The sequence below is a fragment of the Lytechinus pictus genome, chromosome 3, assembly GCF_037042905.1.
Source record: "Lytechinus pictus isolate F3 Inbred chromosome 3, Lp3.0, whole genome shotgun sequence".
Classification (NCBI taxonomy): Eukaryota; Metazoa; Echinodermata; class Echinoidea; order Temnopleuroida; family Toxopneustidae; genus Lytechinus; species Lytechinus pictus.
Window position 1 is genome coordinate 34,465,240 of NC_087247.1, and position 22,715 is coordinate 34,487,954.

At 37.8% G+C, this 22,715-nt stretch overlaps 2 protein-coding genes across 4 annotated transcripts in view; one reads left to right on the forward strand and one right to left on the reverse strand.

Moving 5' to 3' along the window:
* The window catches only part of LOC129257386 (probable mitochondrial glutathione transporter SLC25A40), a 56,839-nt gene that overhangs the window by 22,667 nt on the left and 11,457 nt on the right, over positions 1-22,715 (forward strand). For all 3 annotated transcript variants that reach the window (XM_064096889.1, XM_064096887.1, XM_064096888.1), the window contains exons 2-7: positions 18,783-18,984; positions 19,338-19,397; positions 20,060-20,178; positions 20,726-20,793; positions 21,199-21,326; positions 22,152-22,325. In XM_064096889.1, coding sequence (XP_063952959.1) covers positions 18,861-18,984; positions 19,338-19,397; positions 20,060-20,178; positions 20,726-20,793; positions 21,199-21,326; positions 22,152-22,325 — 673 coding nt within the window. In that variant the 5' untranslated portion in view covers positions 18,783-18,860. The remainder of the gene's footprint in view (positions 1-18,782; positions 18,985-19,337; positions 19,398-20,059; positions 20,179-20,725; positions 20,794-21,198; positions 21,327-22,151; positions 22,326-22,715) is intronic.
* LOC135153427 (uncharacterized) lies at positions 541-17,504 on the reverse strand. Its single transcript, XM_064095962.1, has 13 exons — positions 17,457-17,504; positions 16,489-16,668; positions 13,537-13,728; positions 12,708-12,850; positions 12,013-12,085; positions 9,796-9,987; positions 8,922-9,101; positions 5,973-6,164; positions 5,144-5,286; positions 4,449-4,521; positions 2,231-2,422; positions 1,349-1,530; positions 541-721 (listed from the first exon to the last, which is right to left on the reverse strand). Exons 1-13 carry the CDS (start codon positions 17,502-17,504, stop codon positions 541-543), a joined length of 1,971 nt encoding a protein of 656 aa, XP_063952032.1.

The following is a 22,715-nucleotide window of genomic DNA, read 5'->3' on the forward strand; positions in this document are numbered from 1 at the left end:
GTCCCACCTTCACTCTCTTGCATTCCAATGGTCATTGCTCTTGGTGTGCTACCATCATTGAACCTTTGTTCACATCAAATGAGTAGTGATGCCTGATTTTGTTGTTGCATCGCTTGCAATGGTTAAATCCTCAATTTCTGCTAGAGTCGATGCCACTTGCACTTGAGAGATCATACATGCTTCCAGACCTATGGTGGCTGCTGTAGATTGCTTCGGGAGTCTGACATTCTCATATTGATGTCTGTTAGGCCCTCCAGGACAGTCCTGACCACACCCTCACATTTCGTCGTACTCACCCCATGCTTGGTTAATAGGTCCATGTAAACCTCTCTGAGTACGAGTATACATTTGCTTTATTTTGAATGTTGTTGGCTTCTCAAAGTCAACATCTACATTCAACTCTTCCTCCAAATCTCTAATTTGGGTGTTCAGTTGAGCTATCACAGCATATTTTGCTTTCAGCTCTTGGTTTTTTAAACTTCCTTGAATTTTGCTCCCGTTTTTGATTGGCGATATGATTTTGAAGTTTCATGATAGTGTTCATATTCTTCTCTGCCTCTCTTTCTGTGCTGCTCGGAACTTTCCACGTAGCTTTAACAGCTCGCTCTGGCAGTGCAGCAACATGCATTCAGTATGCTTTTTCTGTACCAGATTATTAGTACTGCCTGTTACAGCACTAGCAGTAGTCCTGGTGGTACCATTACATGTAGATGTAGTAGAACTGATAGCATAGAAGCAAGATCAGGGATTGAAGATTCTCTCATCTTCAATTGCCTCTCTTGCCTTTTTAAGGCAATGTTAGCTTTTCTTAACACCTGACTTCTTTTTAAGAGGGTATTCCTGCACCTCCGTGCATTTGCTACTGCTCTGGTATTCTGTCAAATACTGTCCTGTGCCTCAGCTAATTCGGAAGCAAACCTGCCTTCTCGGCTTTAAGCATTGCGGGCTCTCTCTTTAAACGCTTGATCGCCTTTGCAGTCATGCCGACTCTGCCCAGTTTGGATTTACATTTATTCTTAATCCTTACATCATCCAGCTCCAGCTTCAGCTTTTTATTTTCATTGCTAGATGATTTTATTGTTTTCTCTAATTCTTCATTTTTAGTTGCAATCTTTCAAGGTCACTTTGCCCGATGAAGGGGAAGGAAAAGGAAGATATCCGTCAATATACGTAATCATATTCAAGATCAAACAGAATTAAAACTAAATTATTCCAAATGATAATGTTAATAATAAATGTTAATAAACCTCGATTAAAATATTTAAACAATATAAACATGATCAGATATTATACATAATGCTTTGTCATTGAATATTTATTAGAGGAACATCTGATGATCTGTGCTAACTCTTCCATTGTCATGTCCGTCTGCGTCCCTCTTTCGTCGATGTCTGTCATGGTCATGTCAGTCTGTGTCCCTGTCTCGTCAATGTCCGTCCAGGTCATGTCAGTCTGTATCCCTGTGTCTTCCGTCTCGTCCACGTACATCGTTGACACATCAGTCTGCGTTCCAGTTGCCACCGTCGTCACCTGAGATGAAATAGAATATGAATGTGGATGTTAAAAAAACATATAATCAATATAAAAATATAACTGTCTGCTAAGCGAAGAAAGCTGAAAAATGCCAACGCTGTCCTCGTCGCAGGACGATTTCATTTCTTTTGTATAAAGTTTCGTTTGATTAGACTTTATTTCATTTCCTCATTTCAATACCAGAAGTGCACAAGTATAATCACTTTTCAATATTACAATCAGACATTTTCCATCATAGTGATGAACATAACATGATTCTTATTCTAATCATACTTGGAAAATTGTCTCCTTTATCTTTTTAATTGTAAAGCGTATGTTACTCTGAACTGAAAATATAAATACATACTGGTATAAACGTATATATAACATATGTATATGATAAACATATTTCAAGAGTTCCTCGTCACTTTGTAAACTTGAAAGAACACATCCATATAAATGAAAATACTAATATTAAAAAAAAAAATTGTTTCTTTTTAAAACTATTCGTCATCACTCACCTGTTTGTCTTCGGGCAGTCATTGTCCGTCGTCATATATGTTCGAGTCTGTTGACTTTCTTTTCGTTGCTCTGTCCTCCCACAGCTGCTTCACGCGCTTGGCATATTCATCTCTCTGATTATTCACACTCTTTCGAGCATACTCCATCAACTTGTCACAGAAAGTCCCTTCCGCCATTCACTTGTCTTGTTTCTTACGCAAATAATGATGCTTTCTATCGCCATCATACCAGCAGCCAGCTTCATGTGAATCAGTCGATCCAACATTCCAAAATCGCGCTCCACTCCTACATTGGTGTTTGGCACGCTTCTGGTCTCTCTGACTTCCTCCTCTTCCATTTCTGCATGCTTTCCTGACGGCAGGTGATCTTGAAGCATTTTCTCAGTTACCTGGCAAAAGGTAACAGAGCATTTCCAATTCCTGCTCTGTCATTGGATCAAAGTCGGTATTAGGGTGAGCCGGGTGACCAGTTCAATGAATATGGGATCTGAAGGGTCATGTCTGCCTTCAAACAGAACATCTTCACCACATATGAACTTACTCGCATCATGGCCCACTTTATTTAATTCAATTCAATAATGGTATTTATTTTACAAATTGACAAGTTCAACTGCATACATGGCGGCCAATTTGCTGAAATTTTAGCATGCTTACAAATACAATAATTGTCTAACATATTACATTTCAAGTTAAAAGACAGTATACAGATAATTATAGCATGATACCATTCTATACATACAAACATTATAAGGAAAATAAATGTCATAAATTCTAAAAATCAGATTAATTCATTAATCAAAATTGCCTATAATATTAATTAAAAATTACTAATCCTAAAATTTAAGGCATCAATAAAAGACATCTCAACGAAAAAAAACATAAAGATTACATTAAAATAATGAGGTAAAATAAGAGTAAAGGTGAAAGACTGATAAAAGATATTGCACAGACAGACATATTGAGAATGAAATAATTACATTATTGTGAATTTACAATATTAATCATAAAAGGTAAAAGGCTACATGGCCTTGATCATTAAGGACCTGCCGCAATGGACCCGTTACTAACTTGTCAATCAACCCCAGTGCTCGAACTGCTGCAAGGTATCGACTCATGCCAAGGTTCGTATGCACCGCTTTGAAAAGTAGGTTGTCCTCCCTGTGCTCCTCAAAAAATTCTTTGAGATGGTCAGAGATAGAAAATACCAGCACCGTTATGAAACACTATGTTAAATCTGTTCCCCTTGAATGGTGCAAGCGGATAAGAGGTTATGTTTTTTTACTGCATGAATGAGCGGAATTGAAGGGGCTTTCCTGATTTTTCGCAACCCCGGTCCTGTACTGACTTGCAGACAGTCTGCACCTAACGCACTGTGCCACAACCAGACTCCACATGGACCCCCTTGACTGCCTCAGCTCCCACTTTGTCTTCGCCAAAGATCATCCTTTCTCAGGCTTGGATAGCTAGAGCTGATTAGTCTGCAAGACCAACCAAATAATGGAGGCCACAGTAAAAATCATTTTTGGTTGCGAATTTGGCCTGCTCGTCTTTATTCATGTCATTCCACCCTTGAACGACGTGTGGTAGAATGCTTGCTCTGTATTCCTTTAATAGTACATGTAGGTCATAAAACTTTTTTTGGCTATGTGGTGTTAGCTCATGGTATTCTTGATGTTTGCAATTATCTTTTCTACCAGCTATGTTGAGCCTGGCATGTCAGTGACTTCTTTCAATATGCTGATCAGAGTGTCTAGGGCTGTTTGGGCAGTCCCACCTTCACTCTCTTGCATTCCAATGGTCATTGCTCTTGGTGTGCTACCATCATTGAACCTTTGTTCACATCAAATGAGTAGTGATGCCTGATTTTGTTGTTGCATCGCTTGCAATGGTTAAATCCTCAATTTCTGCTAGAGTCGATGCCACTTGCACTTGAGAGATCTTACATGCTTCCAGACCTATGGTGGCTGCTGTAGATTGCTTCGGGAGTCTGACATTCTCATATTGATGTCTGTTAGGCCCTCCAGGACAGTCCTGACCACACCCTCACATTTCGTCGTACTCACCCCATGCTTGGTTAATAGGTCCATGTAAACCTCTCTGAGTACGAGTATACATTTGCTTTATTTTGAATGTTGTTGGCTTCTCAAAGTCAACATCTACATTCAACTCTTCCTCCAAATCTCTAATTTGGGTGTTCAGTTGAGCTATCACAGCATATTTTGCTTTCAGCTCTTGGTTTTTTAAACTTCCTTGAATTTTGCTCCCGTTTTTGATTGGCGATATGATTTTGAAGTTTCATGATAGTGTTCATATTCTTCTCTGCCTCTCTTTCTGTGCTGCTCGGAACTTTCCACATAGCTTTAACAGCTCGCTCTGGCAGTGCAGCAACATGCATTCAGTATGCTTTTTCTGTACCAGATTATTAGTACTGCCTGTTACAGCACTAGCAGTAGTTGTAGTGGTACCACTACATGTAGATGTAGTAGAACTGATAGCAGGAGAAGCAGGATCAGGGATTGAAGATTATCTCATCTTCAATTGCCTCTCTTGCCTTTTTAAGGCAATGTTAGCTTTTCTTAACACCTGACTTCTTTTTAAGAGGGTATTCCTGCACCTCCGTGCATTTGCTACTGCTCTGGTATTCTGTCAAATACTGTCCTGTGCCTCAGCTAATTCGGAAGCAAACCTGCCTTCTCGGCTTCAAGCATTGCGCGCTCTCTCTTTAAATGCTTGATCGCCTTTGCAGTCATGCCGACTCTGCCCAGTTTTGATTTATACTTAATCCTTACATCATCCAGCTTCAGATTTTTATTTTCATTGCTAGATGATTTTATTGTTTTCTCTAATCCTTCATTTTTAGTTGCAACCTTTCAAGGTCACTTTACCCGATGAAGGGGAAGGAAAAGGAAGATATCCGTCAATATACGTAATGACATTCAAGATCAAACAGAATTAAAACTAAATTATTCAAAATGATAATGTTAATACTAAATGTTAATAAACCTCAATTAAAATATTTAAACAATATAAACATGATCAGATATTACAATTATACTTAATGCTTTGACATTGAATATTTATTAGAGGAACATCTGATGATCCGTGCTAACTCTTCCATTGTCATGTCCGTCTGCGTCCCTGTCTCGTCAATGGCCGTCCAGGTCACGTCAGTCTGCATCCCTGTGTCTTCCGTCTCGTCCACGTACATCATTGACACATCAGTCTGTGTTCCAGTAATTGCCACCGTCCTCACCTGAGATGAAATAGAATATGAATGTGGATGTTAAAAAAACATATAATCAATATAAAAATACAACTGTCTGCTAAGCGAAGAAAGCTGAAAAATGCCAACGCTGTCCTCATCGCAGGACAATTTCATTTCTTTTGTATAAAGTTTCATTTGATTTGACTTCATTTCATTTCCACTTTTGAATACCAGAAGTGAAAATCATTTTTCAATATTACAGACATTTTCCATCATAGTGATGAACATAACATGATTCTTATTCTAATCATACTTAGAAAATTGTCTCCTTTATCTTTTTAATTGTAAAAATATATGTTAGTCTGAACTGAAAATATAAATAGTGGTAAAAACTTATATGTAACATATGTATATAATAAACATATTTCAAGAGTTCCTCGTCACTTTGTAAACTTGAAAGAACACATCCATATAAATGAAGATACTAATATTATAAAAAATAATTGTTTCTTTTTAAAACTACTCGTCATCACTCACCTGTTTGTCCTCGGGCAGTCATTGTCCGTCGTCATATATGTTCGCGTCTGTTGACTTTCTTTTCGTTGCTCTGTCCTCACACAGCTGCTTCACGCGCTTGGCATATTCATCTCTCTGATTATTCACACTCTTTCGAGCATACTCCATCAACTTGTCACAGAAAGTCCCTTCCGCCATTCACTTGTCTTGTTTCTTACGCAAATAATGATGCTTTCTATCGCCATCATACCAGCAGCCAGCTTCATGTGAATCAGTCGATCGAACATTCCAAAATCGCACTCCACTCCTACATTGGTTTTTGGCACGCTTCTGGTCTCTCTGACTTCCTCCTCTTCCATTTCTGCATGCTTTCCTGACGGCAGGTGATCTTGAAGCATTTTCTCAGTTACCTGGCAAAAGGTAACAGAGCATTTCCAATTCCTGCTCTGTCATTGGATCAAAGTCGGTATTAGGGTATGCCGGGTGACCAGTTCAATGAATATGGGATCTGAAGGGTCATGTCTGCCTTCAAACAGAACATCTTCACCACATATGAATTTACTCGCATCACGTGCCCACTTTATTTAATTCAATTCAATAATGGTATTTATTTTACAATTTGACAAGTTCAACTGCATACATGGCAGCCGAATTGCTGAAATTTTAGCATGCTTACACATACAATAATTGTCCAACATATTACATTTCAAGTTAAAATACAGTATACAGATAATTATAGCATGATACCATTATATACATACAAACATTATAAGGAAAATAAATGTCATAAATTCTAAAAATCAGATTAATTCATTAATCAAAATTGCATATAATATTGATTAAAAATTACTAATCCTAAAATTTAAGACATTAATAAAAGACATCTCAACGAAAGAAACATAAAGATTACATTAAAATAATGAGGTAAAATAAGAGTAAAGGTGAAATACTGATAAAAGATATTGCACAGACAGACATATTGAGAATGAAATAATTACATTATTGTGAATTTAAAATATTAACCATAACAGGTAAAAGGCTACATGGCCTTGATCATTAAGGACCTGCCGCAATGGACCCGTTACTAACTTGTCAATCAACCCCAGTGCTCGAACTGCTGCAAGGTATCGACTCATGCCAAGGTTCGTATGCACCGCTTTGAAAAGTAGGTTGTCCTCCCTGTGCTCCTCAAAAAATTCTTTGAGATGGTCAGAGATAGAAAATACCAGCACTGTTATGAAACACTATGTTAAATCTGTTCCCCTTGAATGGTGCAAGCGGAAAAGAGGTTATGTTTTTTTACTGCAGGAATGAGCGGAATTGAAGGGGCTTTCCTGATTTCTCGCAACCCCAGTCCTGTACTGACTTGCAGACAGTCTGCACCTAACGCACTGTGCTACAACCAGACTCCACATGGACCCCACTGACTGCCTCAGCTCCCACTTTGTCTTCGCCAAAGATCATCCTTTCTCAGGCTTGGATAGCGAGAGCTGAGTAGTCTGCAAGACCAACCAAATAATGGAGGCCACAGTAAAAATCATTCATGGTTGCGAATTCGGCCTGCTCGTCTTTATTCATGTCATTCCACCCTTGAACGACGTGTGGTAGAATGCTTGCTCTGTATTCCTTTAATAGTACATGTAGGTCATAAAACTTTTTTTTTGGCTATGTGGCGTTAGCTCATGGTATTCTTGATGTTTCCTATTATCTTTTCTTCCACCTATGTTGAGCCTGGTATGTCAGTGACTTCTTTCAATATGCTGATCAGAGTGTCTAGGGCTGTTTGGGCAGTCCCACCTTCACTCTCTTGCATTCCAATGGTCATTGCTCTTGGTGTGCTACCATCATTGAACCTTTGTTCACATCAAATGAGGAGTAATGATGCCTGATTTTGTTGTTGCATCGCTTGCAATGGTTAAATCCTCATTTTCTGCTAGAGTCGATGCCACTTGCACTTGAGAGATCTTACATGCTTCCAGACCTACATGTATGGTCGCTGCTGTAGATTGCTTCGGGAGTCTGACATTCTCATATTGATGTCTGTTAGGCCCTCCAGGACAGTCCTGACCACACTCTCACATTTCGTCGTACTCACCCCATGCTTGGTTAATAGGTCCATGTAAACCTCTCTGAGTACGAGTATACATTTGCTTTATTTTGAATGTTGTTGGCTTCTCAAAGTCAACATCTACATTCAACTCTTCCTCCAAATCTCTAATTTGGGTGTTCAGTTGAGCTATCACAGCACATTTTGCTTTCAGCTCTAGTTCTTTCAATTTCCTTGAATTTTGCTCCCATTTTTGATTGGCGATATGATTTTGAAGTGCCCTTTTCTTATTCAGTTTCATGATAGTGTTCATATTCTTCTCTGCCTCTTTTTCTGTGCTGCTCGGAACTTTCCACGTAGCTTTAACAGCTCGCTCTGGCAGTGCAGCAACATGCATTCAGTATGCTTTTTCTGTACCAGATTATTAGTACTGCCTGTTACAGCACTAGCAGTAGTCGTAGTGGTACCACTACATGTAGATGTAGTAGAACTGATAGCAGGAGAAGCAGGATCAGGGATTGAAGATTTATCTCATCTTCAATTGCCTCTCTTGCCTTTTTAAGGCAATGTTAGCTTTTCTTAACTCCTGACTTCTTTTTAAGAAGTATTCCTGCACCTCCATGCATTTGCTACTGCTCTGGTATTCTGTCAAATTCTGTCCTGTGCCTCAGCTAATTCGAAAGCAAACCTGCCTTCTCGGCTTTAAGTATTGCGCGCTCTCTCTTTAAACGCTTGATCGCCTTTGCAGTCACTCCGACTCTGCCTAGTTCGGATTCACATATACTTAATCCTTACATCATCCAGCTCCAGCTTCAGCTTTTCATTTCATTGCTAGATGATTTTATTGTTTTCTCTAATTCTTCATTTTTAGTAGCAACCTTTAAGGTCACCTTGCCCTATGGAGGGGAAGGAAAAGGAAGATATCCGTCAATATACGTAATGACATTCAAGATCAAACAGAATTAAAACTAAATTATTCCAAATGATAATGTTAATAATAAATGTTAATAAACCTCGATTAAAATATTTAAACAATATAAGCATGATCAGATATTACAATTATACATAATGCTTTGTCATTGAATATTTATTAGAGGAACATCTGATGATCTGTGCTAACTCTTCCATTGTCATGTCCATCTGCATCCCTCTTGGTGATGTCCGTCATGGTCATGTCAGTCTGTGTCCCAGTCTCGTCAATGGTCGTCCAGGTCACGTCAGTCTGCATCCCTGTGTCTTCCGTCTCGTCCAAGTACATCGTTGACACATCAGTCTGCATTCCAGTTGCCACCGTCGTCACCTGAGATGAAATAGAATATGAATGTTAAAAAAACATATAATCAATATAAAAATATAACTGTCTGCTAAGCGAAGAAAGCTGAAAAATGCCAACGCTGTCCTCGTCGCAGGACGATTTCATTTCTTTTGTATAAAGTTTCGTTTGATTAGACTTTATTTCATTTCCTCATTTCAATACCAGAAGTGCACAAGTATAATCACTTTTCAATATTACAATCAGACATTTTCCATCATAGTGATGAACATAACATGATTCTTATTCTAATCATACTTGGAAAATTGTCTCCTTTATCTTTTTAATTGTAAAGCGTATGTTACTCTGAACTGAAAATATAAATACATACTGGTATAAACGTATATATAACATATGTATATGATAAACATATTTCAAGAGTTCCTCGTCACTTTGTAAACTTGAAAGAACACATCCATATAAATGAAAATACTAATATTTAAAAAAAAAATTGTTTCTTTTTAAAACTATTCGTCATCACTCACCTGTTTGTCTTCGGGCAGTCATTGTCCGTCGTCATATATGTTCGAGTCTGTTGACTTTCTTTTCGTTGCTCTGTCCTCCCACAGCTGCTTCACGCGCTTGGCATATTCATCTCTCTGATTATTCACACTCTTTCGAGCATACTCCATCAACTTGTCACAGAAAGTCCCTTCCGCCATTCACTTGTCTTGTTTCTTACGCAAATAATGATGCTTTCTATCGCCATCATACCAGCAGCCAGCTTCATGTGAATCAGTCGATCCAACATTCCAAAATCGCGCTCCACTCCTACATTGGTGTTTGGCACGCTTCTGGTCTCTCTGACTTCCTCCTCTTCCATTTCTGCATGCTTTCCTGACGGCAGGTGATCTTGAAGCATTTTCTCAGTTACCTGGCAAAAGGTAACAGAGCATTTCCAATTCCTGCTCTGTCATTGGATCAAAGTCGGTATTAGGGTGAGCCGGGTGACCAGTTCAATGAATATGGGATCTGAAGGGTCATGTCTGCCTTCAAACAGAACATCTTCACCACATATGAACTTACTCGCATCATGGCCCACTTTATTTAATTCAATTCAATAATGGTATTTATTTTACAAATTGACAAGTTCAACTGCATACATGGCGGCCAATTTGCTGAAATTTTAGCATGCTTACAAATACAATAATTGTCTAACATATTACATTTCAAGTTAAAAGACAGTATACAGATAATTATAGCATGATACCATTCTATACATACAAACATTATAAGGAAAATAAATGTCATAAATTCTAAAAATCAGATTAATTCATTAATCAAAATTGCCTATAATATTAATTAAAAATTACTAATCCTAAAATTTAAGGCATCAATAAAAGACATCTCAACGAAAAAAAACATAAAGATTACATTAAAATAATGAGGTAAAATAGAGTAAAGGTGAAAGACTGATAAAAGATATTGCACAGACAGACATATTGAGAATGAAATAATTACATTATTGTGAATTTACAATATTAATCATAAAAGGTAAAAGGCTACATGGCCTTGATCATTAAGGACCTGCCGCAATGGACCCGTTACTAACTTGTCAATCAACCCCAGTGCTCGAACTGCTGCAAGGTATCGACTCATGCCAAGGTTCGTATGCACCGCTTTGAAAAGTAGGTTGTCCTCCCTGTGCTCCTCAAAAAATTCTTTGAGATGGTCAGAGATAGAAAATACCAGCACCGTTATGAAACACTATGTTAAATCTGTTCCCCTTGAATGGTGCAAGCGGAAAAGAGGTTATGTTTTTTTACTGCAGGAATGAGCGGAATTGAAGGGGCTTTCCTGATTTTTCGCAACCCCGGTCCTGTACTGACTTGCAGACAGTCTGCACCTAACGCACTGTGCCACAACCAGACTCCACATGGACCCCCTTGACTGCCTCAGCTCCCACTTTGTCTTCGCCAAAGATCATCCTTTCTCAGGCTTGGATAGCTAGAGCTGATTAGTCTGCAAGACCAACCAAATAATGGAGGCCACAGTAAAAATCATTTTTGGTTGCGAATTTGGCCTGCTCGTCTTTATTCATGTCATTCCACCCTTGAACGACGTGTGGTAGAATGCTTGCTCTGTATTCCTTTAATAGTACATGTAGGTCATAAAACTTTTTTTGGCTATGTGGTGTTAGCTCATGGTATTCTTGATGTTTGCAATTATCTTTTCTACCAGCTATGTTGAGCCTGGCATGTCAGTGACTTCTTTCAATATGCTGATCAGAGTGTCTAGGGCTGTTTGGGCAGTCCCACCTTCACTCTCTTGCATTCCAATGGTCATTGCTCTTGGTGTGCTACCATCATTGAACCTTTGTTCACATCAAATGAGTAGTGATGCCTGATTTTGTTGTTGCATCGCTTGCAATGGTTAAATCCTCAATTTCTGCTAGAGTCGATGCCACTTGCACTTGAGAGATCTTACATGCTTCCAGACCTATGGTGGCTGCTGTAGATTGCTTCGGGAGTCTGACATTCTCATATTGATGTCTGTTAGGCCCTCCAGGACAGTCCTGACCACACCCTCACATTTCGTCGTACTCACCCCATGCTTGGTTAATAGGTCCATGTAAACCTCTCTGAGTACGAGTATACATTTGCTTTATTTTGAATGTTGTTGGCTTCTCAAAGTCAACATCTACATTCAACTCTTCCTCCAAATCTCTAATTTGGGTGTTCAGTTGAGCTATCACAGCATATTTTGCTTTCAGCTCTTGGTTTTTTAAACTTCCTTGAATTTTGCTCCCGTTTTTGATTGGCGATATGATTTTGAAGTTTCATGATAGTGTTCATATTCTTCTCTGCCTCTCTTTCTGTGCTGCTCGGAACTTTCCACGTAGCTTTAACAGCTCGCTCTGGCAGTGCAGCAACATGCATTCAGTATGCTTTTTCTGTACCAGATTATTAGTACTGCCTGTTACAGCACTAGCAGTAGTTGTAGTGGTACCACTACATGTAGATGTAGTAGAACTGATAGCAGGAGAAGCAGGATCAGGGATTGAAGATTATCTCATCTTCAATTGCCTCTCTTGCCTTTTTAAGGCAATGTTAGCTTTTCTTAACACCTGACTTCTTTTTAAGAGGGTATTCCTGCACCTCCGTGCATTTGCTACTGCTCTGGTATTCTGTCAAATACTGTCCTGTGCCTCAGCTAATTCGGAAGCAAACCTGCCTTCTCGGCTTCAAGCATTGCGCGCTCTCTCTTTAAATGCTTGATCGCCTTTGCAGTCATGCCGACTCTGCCCAGTTTTGATTTATACTTAATCCTTACATCATCCAGCTTCAGATTTTTATTTTCATTGCTAGATGATTTTATTGTTTTCTCTAATCCTTCATTTTTAGTTGCAACCTTTCAAGGTCACTTTACCCGATGAAGGGGAAGGAAAAGGAAGATATCCGTCAATATACGTAATGACATTCAAGATCAAACAGAATTAAAACTAAATTATTCAAAATGATAATGTTAATACTAAATGTTAATAAACCTCAATTAAAATATTTAAACAATATAAACATGATCAGATATTACAATTATACTTAATGCTTTGACATTGAATATTTATTAGAGGAACATCTGATGATCCGTGCTAACTCTTCCATTGTCATGTCCGTCTGCGTCCCTGTCTCGTCAATGGCCGTCCAGGTCACGTCAGTCTGCATCCCTGTGTCTTCCGTCTCGTCCACGTACATCATTGACACATCAGTCTGTGTTCCAGTAATTGCCACCGTCCTCACCTGAGATGAAATAGAATATGAATGTGGATGTTAAAAAAACATATAATCAATATAAAAATACAACTGTCTGCTAAGCGAAGAAAGCTGAAAAATGCCAACGCTGTCCTCATCGCAGGACAATTTCATTTCTTTTGTATAAAGTTTCATTTGATTTGACTTCATTTCATTTCCACTTTTGAATACCAGAAGTGAAAATCATTTTTCAATATTACAGACATTTTCCATCATAGTGATGAACATAACATGATTCTTATTCTAATCATACTTAGAAAATTGTCTCCTTTATCTTTTTAATTGTAAAAATATATGTTAGTCTGAACTGAAAATATAAATAGTGGTAAAAACTTATATGTAACATATGTATATAATAAACATATTTCAAGAGTTCCTCGTCACTTTGTAAACTTGAAAGAACACATCCATATAAATGAAGATACTAATATTATAAAAAATAATTGTTTCTTTTTAAAACTACTCGTCATCACTCACCTGTTTGTCCTCGGGCAGTCATTGTCCGTCGTCATATATGTTCGCGTCTGTTGACTTTCTTTTCGTTGCTCTGTCCTCACACAGCTGCTTCACGCGCTTGGCATATTCATCTCTCTGATTATTCACACTCTTTCGAGCATACTCCATCAACTTGTCACAGAAAGTCCCTTCCGCCATTCACTTGTCTTGTTTCTTACGCAAATAATGATGCTTTCTATCGCCATCATACCAGCAGCCAGCTTCATGTGAATCAGTCGATCGAACATTCCAAAATCGCACTCCACTCCTACATTGGTTTTTGGCACGCTTCTGGTCTCTCTGACTTCCTCCTCTTCCATTTCTGCATGCTTTCCTGACGGCAGGTGATCTTGAAGCATTTTCTCAGTTACCTGGCAAAAGGTAACAGAGCATTTCCAATTCCTGCTCTGTCATTGGATCAAAGTCGGTATTAGGGTATGCCGGGTGACCAGTTCAATGAATATGGGATCTGAAGGGTCATGTCTGCCTTCAAACAGAACATCTTCACCACATATGAATTTACTCGCATCACGTGCCCACTTTATTTAATTCAATTCAATAATGGTATTTATTTTACAATTTGACAAGTTCAACTGCATACATGGCAGCCGAATTGCTGAAATTTTAGCATGCTTACACATACAATAATTGTCCAACATATTACATTTCAAGTTAAAATACAGTATACAGATAATTATAGCATGATACCATTATATACATACAAACATTATAAGGAAAATAAATGTCATAAATTCTAAAAATCAGATTAATTCATTAATCAAAATTGCATATAATATTGATTAAAAATTACTAATCCTAAAATTTAAGACATTAATAAAAGACATCTCAACGAAAGAAACATAAAGATTACATTAAAATAATGAGGTAAAATAAGAGTAAAGGTGAAATACTGATAAAAGATATTGCACAGACAGACATATTGAGAATGAAATAATTACATTATTGTGAATTTAAAATATTAACCATAACAGGTAAAAGGCTACATGGCCTTGATCATTAAGGACCTGCCGCAATGGACCCGTTACTAACTTGTCAATCAACCCCAGTGCTCGAACTGCTGCAAGGTATCGACTCATGCCAAGGTTCGTATGCACCGCTTTGAAAAGTAGGTTGTCCTCCCTGTGCTCCTCAAAAAATTCTTTGAGATGGTCAGAGATAGAAAATACCAGCACTGTTATGAAACACTATGTTAAATCTGTTCCCCTTGAATGGTGCAAGCGGAAAAGAGGTTATGTTTTTTTACTGCAGGAATGAGCGGAATTGAAGGGGCTTTCCTGATTTCTCGCAACCCCAGTCCTGTACTGACTTGCAGACAGTCTGCACCTAACGCACTGTGCTACAACCAGACTCCACATGGACCCCACTGACTGCCTCAGCTCCCACTTTGTCTTCGCCAAAGATCATCCTTTCTCAGGCTTGGATAGCGAGAGCTGAGTAGTCTGCAAGACCAACCAAATAATGGAGGCCACAGTAAAAATCATTCATGGTTGCGAATTCGGCCTGCTCGTCTTTATTCATGTCATTCCACCCTTGAACGACGTGTGGTAGAATGCTTGCTCTGTATTCCTTTAATAGTACATGTAGGTCATAAAACTTTTTTTTTGGCTATGTGGCGTTAGCTCATGGTATTCTTGATGTTTCCTATTATCTTTTCTTCCACCTATGTTGAGCCTGGCATGTCAGTGACTTCTTTCAATATGCTGATCAGAGTGTCTAGGGCTGTTTGGGCAGTCCCACCTTCACTCTCTTGCATTCCAATGGTCATTGCTCTTGGTGTGCTACCATCATTGAACCTTTGTTCACATCAAATGAGGAGTAATGATGCCTGATTTTGTTGTTGCATCGCTTGCAATGGTTAAATCCTCATTTTCTGCTAGAGTCGATGCCACTTGCACTTGAGAGATCTTACATGCTTCCAGACCTACATGTATGGTCGCTGCTGTAGATTGCTTCGGGAGTCTGACATTCTCATATTGATGTCTGTTAGGCCCTCCAGGACAGTCCTGACCACACTCTCACATTTCGTCGTACTCACCCCATGCTTGGTTAATAGGTCCATGTAAACCTCTCTGAGTACGAGTATACATTTGCTTTATTTTGAATGTTGTTGGCTTCTCAAAGTCAACATCTACATTCAACTCTTCCTCCAAATCTCTAATTTGGGTGTTCAGTTGAGCTATCACAGCACATTTTGCTTTCAGCTCTAGTTCTTTCAATTTCCTTGAATTTTGCTCCCATTTTTGATTGGCGATATGATTTTGAAGTGCCCTTTTCTTCTTATTCAGTTTCATGATAGTGTTCATATTCTTCTCTGCCTCTTTTTCTGTGCTGCTCGGAACTTTCCACGTAGCTTTAACAGCTCGCTCTGGCAGTGCAGCAACATGCATTCAGTATGCTTTTTCTGTACCAGATTATTAGTACTGCCTGTTACAGCACTAGCAGTAGTCGTAGTGGTACCACTACATGTAGATGTAGTAGAACTGATAGCAGGAGAAGCAGGATCAGGGATTGAAGATTTATCTCATCTTCAATTGCCTCTCTTGCCTTTTTAAGGCAATGTTAGCTTTTCTTAACTCCTGACTTCTTTTTAAGAAGTATTCCTGCACCTCCATGCATTTGCTACTGCTCTGGTATTCTGTCAAATTCTGTCCTGTGCCTCAGCTAATTCGAAAGCAAACCTGCCTTCTCGGCTTTAAGTATTGCGCGCTCTCTCTTTAAACGCTTGATCGCCTTTGCAGTCACTCCGACTCTGCCTAGTTCAGATTCACATATACTTAATCCTTACATCATCCAGCTCCAGCTTCAGCTTTTCATTTCATTGCTAGATGATTTTATTGTTTTCTCTAATTCTTCATTTTTAGTTGCAACCTTTAAGGTCACCTTGCCCTATGGAGGGGAAGGAAAAGGAAGATATCCGTCAATATACGTAATGACATTCAAGATCAAACAGAATTAAAACTAAATTATTCCAAATGATAATGTTAATAATAAATGTTAATAAACCTCGATTAAAATATTTAAACAATATAAGCATGATCAGATATTACAATTATACATAATGCTTTGTCATTGAATATTTATTAGAGGAACATCTGATGATCTGTGCTAACTCTTCCATTGTCATGTCCATCTGCATCCCTCTTGGTGATGTCCGTCATGGTCATGTCAGTCTGTGTCCCAGTCTCGTCAATGGTCGTCCAGGTCACGTCAGTCTGCATCCCTGTGTCTTCCGTCTCGTCCAAGTACATCGTTGACACATCAGTCTGCATTCCAGTTGCCACCGTCGTCACCTGAGATGAAATAGAATATGAATGTTAAAAAAACATATAATCAATATTATCAAAATACAACTGTCTGCTAAGCGAAGAAAGCTGAAAAATGCCAACGCTGTCCTCATCGCAGGACAATTTAATTTCTTTTGTATAAAGTTTCATTTGATTTTACTTAATTTGATTTCCACATTTGAATACCAAAAGTGCACAAGTATAATAATTTTTCAATATTACAATCAGACATTTTCCATCATAGTGATGAACATAACATGATTCTTATTCTAATCATACTTGGAAAATTGTCTCCTTTATCTTTTTAATTGTAAAGCGTATGTTACTCTGAACTGAAAATATAAATACTGGTATAAACGTATATATAACATATGTATATGATAAACATATTTCAAGAGTTCCTCGTCACTTTGTAAACTTGAAAGAACACATCCATATAAATGAATATACTAATATTATAACAAATAATTGTTTCTTTTTAAAACTAATCGTCATCACTCACCTGTTTGTCCTGCTTGTCCTCGGGCAGTCGTTGTCCGTTGTCATATATGTTCGAGTCTGTTGACTTTTTCTTTTCGTTGCTCTGTCCTCCCACAGCTGCTTCACGCGCTTGGCGTATTCATCTCCTGATTATTCACACTCTTCGAGCATACTCTATCAACTTGTCACAGAAAGTCCCTTCCGATATTCACTTGTCTTGTTTCTTACGCACATAATGATGCATTTTATCGCCATCATATTAGCTTCATGTGAATCAGTCGATCCAACATTCCACAATCGCGCTCCACTCCTACATTGGTTTTTGGCGTGCTTCTGGTCTCTCTGACTTCCTCCTCTTCCATTTCTGCATGCTTTCCTGACGGCAGGTGATCTTAAAGCATTTTCTCAGTTACCCAGTAAAAGTTAACAAAGAGCACTTCTAATACCTACTTGGTCATGAGTGGCCAGTGCAATATGGGATCTGAAGGGTCATGTCTGCCTTCAAATAGAACATCTTCACCACACATGAACTTGTATCACTTGCCCACTTTATTCAATTCAATTCAATAATGGTATTTTTTTGACAATTTGGCAAGTTCAATTGCATATATGGCAGCCAAATGGCTGAAATTTTAGCATGCTTACAAATACAATAATTGTCCAACATATTGCATTTCAAGTTAAAAGACAGTATACAGATAATTATAGCATGATATCATTATATACATGTACATACAAACATTATGAGGAAAATGAATTTCATTATAAATTTTAAAAATCAAATTGATTCATCAATCAAAATTGCATATAATATTTATTAAAAATTACCAATCCTAAAATTTAACACATTAATAAAAACATCTTAACAAAAAGCATAAATTACATTAAAATAATGAGGTAATGCCCGATGCCACCACTTGTCATGGGAACATCTTCACCAGCTGCTTGATGTCCAACTTTGAACACTATTTGCTTACATTCATGTCACTCTCCTGCTTTTTGGAATTATTCCTTTTCATTGCAGTTTTGATGCAATTTTGATGCCTAAAATAGGTTTCTAGCAGCCTCTGAACTTTTTTCCCCAAATTTCAATTTCGCTCTAAGCATGAGATATCACTTGGGGGAAAAAATGGAGACCTATTATTGAGTTCATGTGCTCCTATTGTTACGCTAGGCCTGCGCACAAAACAGGTTTCATAGGACATGCAAAAGGCATATGAAAACTGTTGTTCTTAGTGGAAAATCTTAGTGGAAAAAGTGGGATAAAGCAAACAAGTTTTAGTAACCATGCTGCGTTGGCGTTCAGGAATCTTGGTAGTGTGATACATCTGCTAGCTTATTTGTACTATTATTTTGTTCCATGGTATAGAATCTATTTTAGAAATTATTTGTGATGATACAAATCAAGAGAGGCAAGCAGAATGGTGGACCAGTTTCAAAAGAGGTGGTTGATATGTGGTTGATTCACTATACACCCTGGTTTTCCGCATTTCCTATCATGGATCATGCTCTAAAAAGTGTTTCATTTGCTATGTTTATATTTCTTCAAAAATAATTATTTTTAGAATGATTATAAAAAAAAGGATTTTAAGTAAATTCTGATTTTATCTCGACATGTTTTCTATTAATGTCTCCTGCAGTCTTGGATCAGCTTTGTGCATGGATGCCAATTTGTTTTCATCAGTATACCAGCTTTGGTGATGTGGTAGATAGCTAGCATGATGTCAGGTCAACATGGGAAGGAGGAAGAGGGAAAGACTACACAATCAAATCCCAATGCTTTGAAACCGTGGCACCAAATGGTTGCCTCTGGCAGTGGGGCCCTCATCACTGCTATAACAAGTAAGATATTGACTTTATCTGGGTTGGGACAAAATGATTTTTTCTGGTTTCAATGGTTTGGTACAAAGCTTTAGATGCAGAGCAGTAAAATTTTATAATTACAGAACACATGAGAAGAATGAGTGAAAGCATAATGTGCCTCTTTTTTACTTGTATTTGCTTACTTTTATCAGAGAATTGATAAATTTTTTTTCTGCTGAAATTTGTTTTTAAAACATTGTGTAATTGGTATACTTTAACTGTATGTTGTTAATTTTATTCAATGTAAGAGATGTTCATAGGATGTAATTTATCATATTCCTATTTATTGGTGTGTATGATTGAAAATAACCTTATATGTCTTTATTTTACAGTGACCCCACTTGATGTGGTGAAGATCAGACTACAAGCACAGGCTAAGCCCATGCAGAGTGGTAAGTAATGTATTGACCACTGACCTGTAGTTTAAGTTATAGGAGCTTGCATTTTTGTCTCGCCTGCATAGCATAGCAAGACTATAGGCGCCGCTTTTCTGATGGCGGCGGCGTGGTCAACATTGAAATCTTAACCAAGGTTAAGTTTTTGAAATGTCATCTTAACTTAAGGAGTATGTGGACCTAGTTCATGAAACTTAGACATAAGGATAATCAAGTGTTACTGAACCTCCTGCCTTAGTTTTAGGTCACATGACAAAGGTCAAAAGTCATTTAGGGTCAATAAAATTAGATCATATTAGGGGAATTAACATAGAAATCTTAACCAGGTTAAGATTTTGAAATGTCAATTCAAAGGTCTCCATGGGGACCTTTGAATTTTGTTGATTACATATGTAGGGATGCAAATAATTTGTTACATGATTTACAAACTCTCATGTCAGATCGCGAAACCTTGCGTACCATTGTTGATTCATTCTTGGATGCACCCGATTTGTAGTGTAGTAGATACTTAATTCAAAAAGTATTAAATGTATTAAGGAATACCTATTTCATAGCATTTGAAATAAAAATTTGAAGTGTAAATTTTAATACTGATGCATAGTAAGATCATTCATCTTCAAAATAAAGTGTATTTGATTGTTTCTGTCACACATGTGTAGGTCAGTGTTTTTTCTACTGTAATGGACTTATGGACCATGTATGTAGATGCCTCAATGGCTCTCAACCAGGAACAGCCGCTCCATGGTACAAGGCACCTAGCAAGTTTAATGGCACCTTGGTATGTCCGCATATTCCATTTCTATAAATAGATAAGAATTAAAATTGATGCGTTTCAATGGTCTCCACAACCATCTCAAATTTAGTATTGGAATGCATTAAGACACCAAGAACTATGGGCTAGGGCAACACAGATTTGGTTTCCAAATTTGTGTGAAGCTTTAAAGAAAACTTCATGAAATTTCACAGATTATTGTGAAAAATGTCAATTTAGGGTTAACCTCAAATTTCCATGTATATGTAGTTTGTACACTTTGAAGCATACAAGGAGTGGGATATGAATTGGGAGGGTCCTAAACCTCCTCTAAATTCACATTGTGTTCTTGATTAGAATGATATATATTACAGTTTAAGAATCAAACTTCATTTTACACTTTTTGGTTACGTCATTGTTCCGAAACTGACACAAACTATATCACAATATAAATTGGTGTACATACGTTTTAACATTGGTTCTTTAGGTTATCACATAGTGTACATGTAATAAGCAGAAGTTTACTAACCGAAGTTTGCTGATTAATCTGACCTGAACGTTTATCACTTTACAGGATGCCTTTGTGAAGATTGCAAGAAATGAAGGAGTTTTCAAGTTATGGAGTGGTCTCTCTCCAACACTGTAAGCTCACCTATTCTTGACTGCATATAGTGATATCACATATGGCTATAGAACTTTGCTTGTTTGTAGATTTTATCTAACTGGTACGTGCAGGTTACACTTTTGTTAGGTTTGACAGCTTTAGTGTATTGTTGTGACTTGCTGTTCAAAACAAGTAAATGAGTTAGCCAGGCTAAGGGCCATGCTGGGATATCACAACTACCATGTATCATTGTACAAACTTCTGTGATATTCATATCAAAGAAGTATATATCTTTGAAACATTACTTTATTACATACATGTCTATAATTTGATTTGTATTTAGTAATTTTTTAGATCATGCATCCACAAAGTCTCTCTTCCTTGAAATGAATCCAATCTGTGTAGAACATGAAGCAATTGCATTTCCTCCTTTCTTTCCATAGTGTGATGGCAGTACCTGCAACCATCCTGTACTATACCTCCTATGATCAGCTGAAGTACCATCTTGACTACAAGCAGGGTGTCAAGGGAGAGCTATGGAAACCAATGGTAGCAGGGGGCGGTGCTAGATGTAAGTCATTTCCATTTGTCTTTCACCCAGTATAGGCTCATACATACATGGCCCGAAAATGCTTAACAACAACGTTTGGAAACATTTTGTGTACAAAGTCAATGGGGAATAAACTTGGAAAAATGTAATAGAGACCTTCAACAAAAGCCAGTGGACGGATAGAATTCTTAAGAAGATTGGCGCAAAGTAGTTTGGTCAGAGTTGTGCAGAGAAATCTGTGACATCATTCAATACAGTACAATGTCATAATGAAACAATTGATGATGTCATTAGCTTGTTCTCGTAATTCTGAACAATGTTTTGAAACTTGAAGCATACAGTATATTCATTTTTGTCAGCTTCACAGGGGTGATTTCCTCATGTCTAAACACTATGGTTTGTATTCTGATCCCCAGTTCAATTTAAGGACGTTCCCCTGTTGTGTTTGCATTCTGACCTGCGCATGTTTTACAAAAATGATTGCATGCTTTTGCTATTAGTTTTGAAATGCCATCCTACCATTAGGAAAGATTCTTAGAGCTTTTCATTAGGAAATTAGGAAATGCTTCCTATTCCTAATCGTTCCTTAATTTATCTTTGTATTTGTACTGTTCTCTCTCTCTTTTACTGCGCCTTGGGCACTCTGCAGAGTGGATTTGGCGCATTACAAATCACATTTATTATTATTATTATTATTAAATTGTGGTGTTACATTGTCACAATTTTTTAATGAATCATACAGCAAGACTCTTGGTATGTGGAATATCATTATCTTCATACTACATATTACCTCAAACAATTGCAGACATGGCATTGACTCTCACTGCCTTTCTTTCCTTATTACAGTATTTGCCTGCACTGTAATTGCCCCACTTGAGCTTATACGCACCAAGATGCAGTCCCGTCCTTTGACCTATGCTGAGATGGTAGGGTGTGTCCGCACAGCTGTCACAGAAGAGGGCATCATGTCGTTATGGAGGGGGTGGAGTCCTATGGTCTGGAGGGATGTGCCTTTCTCAGGTTTGCAAAAAGATTTTTTTAACGGTTTATTCAATTCACACTGATTTAAAATGATAGTTTTCTCCTTTTTATCATCAGGAATGTAATGGAATTTCACAATGAATTGAATTATATTTTCTTTAGCAAAGTTAAAAAATCTTTCTTATAAAGTTGAGATGTTGCCAGTGTGTAAATTAAACAATGGAGTAGTCGGTGATGCTTTTAGATAGATGCATAAATCAGTTGTGAAAAAAATGAAAGGAGAAAGGGGAAGGATGTTGGATGTAAGACTTGTCTTTAATAAGTGAGATCATTGGTATTGTTTTTAGAAATGAAGATGAAGGCCAATTCAAAACAATATATACATATAACCCTAATTCGTGTCACTTTCCTGAAGTGATCATCACAGCT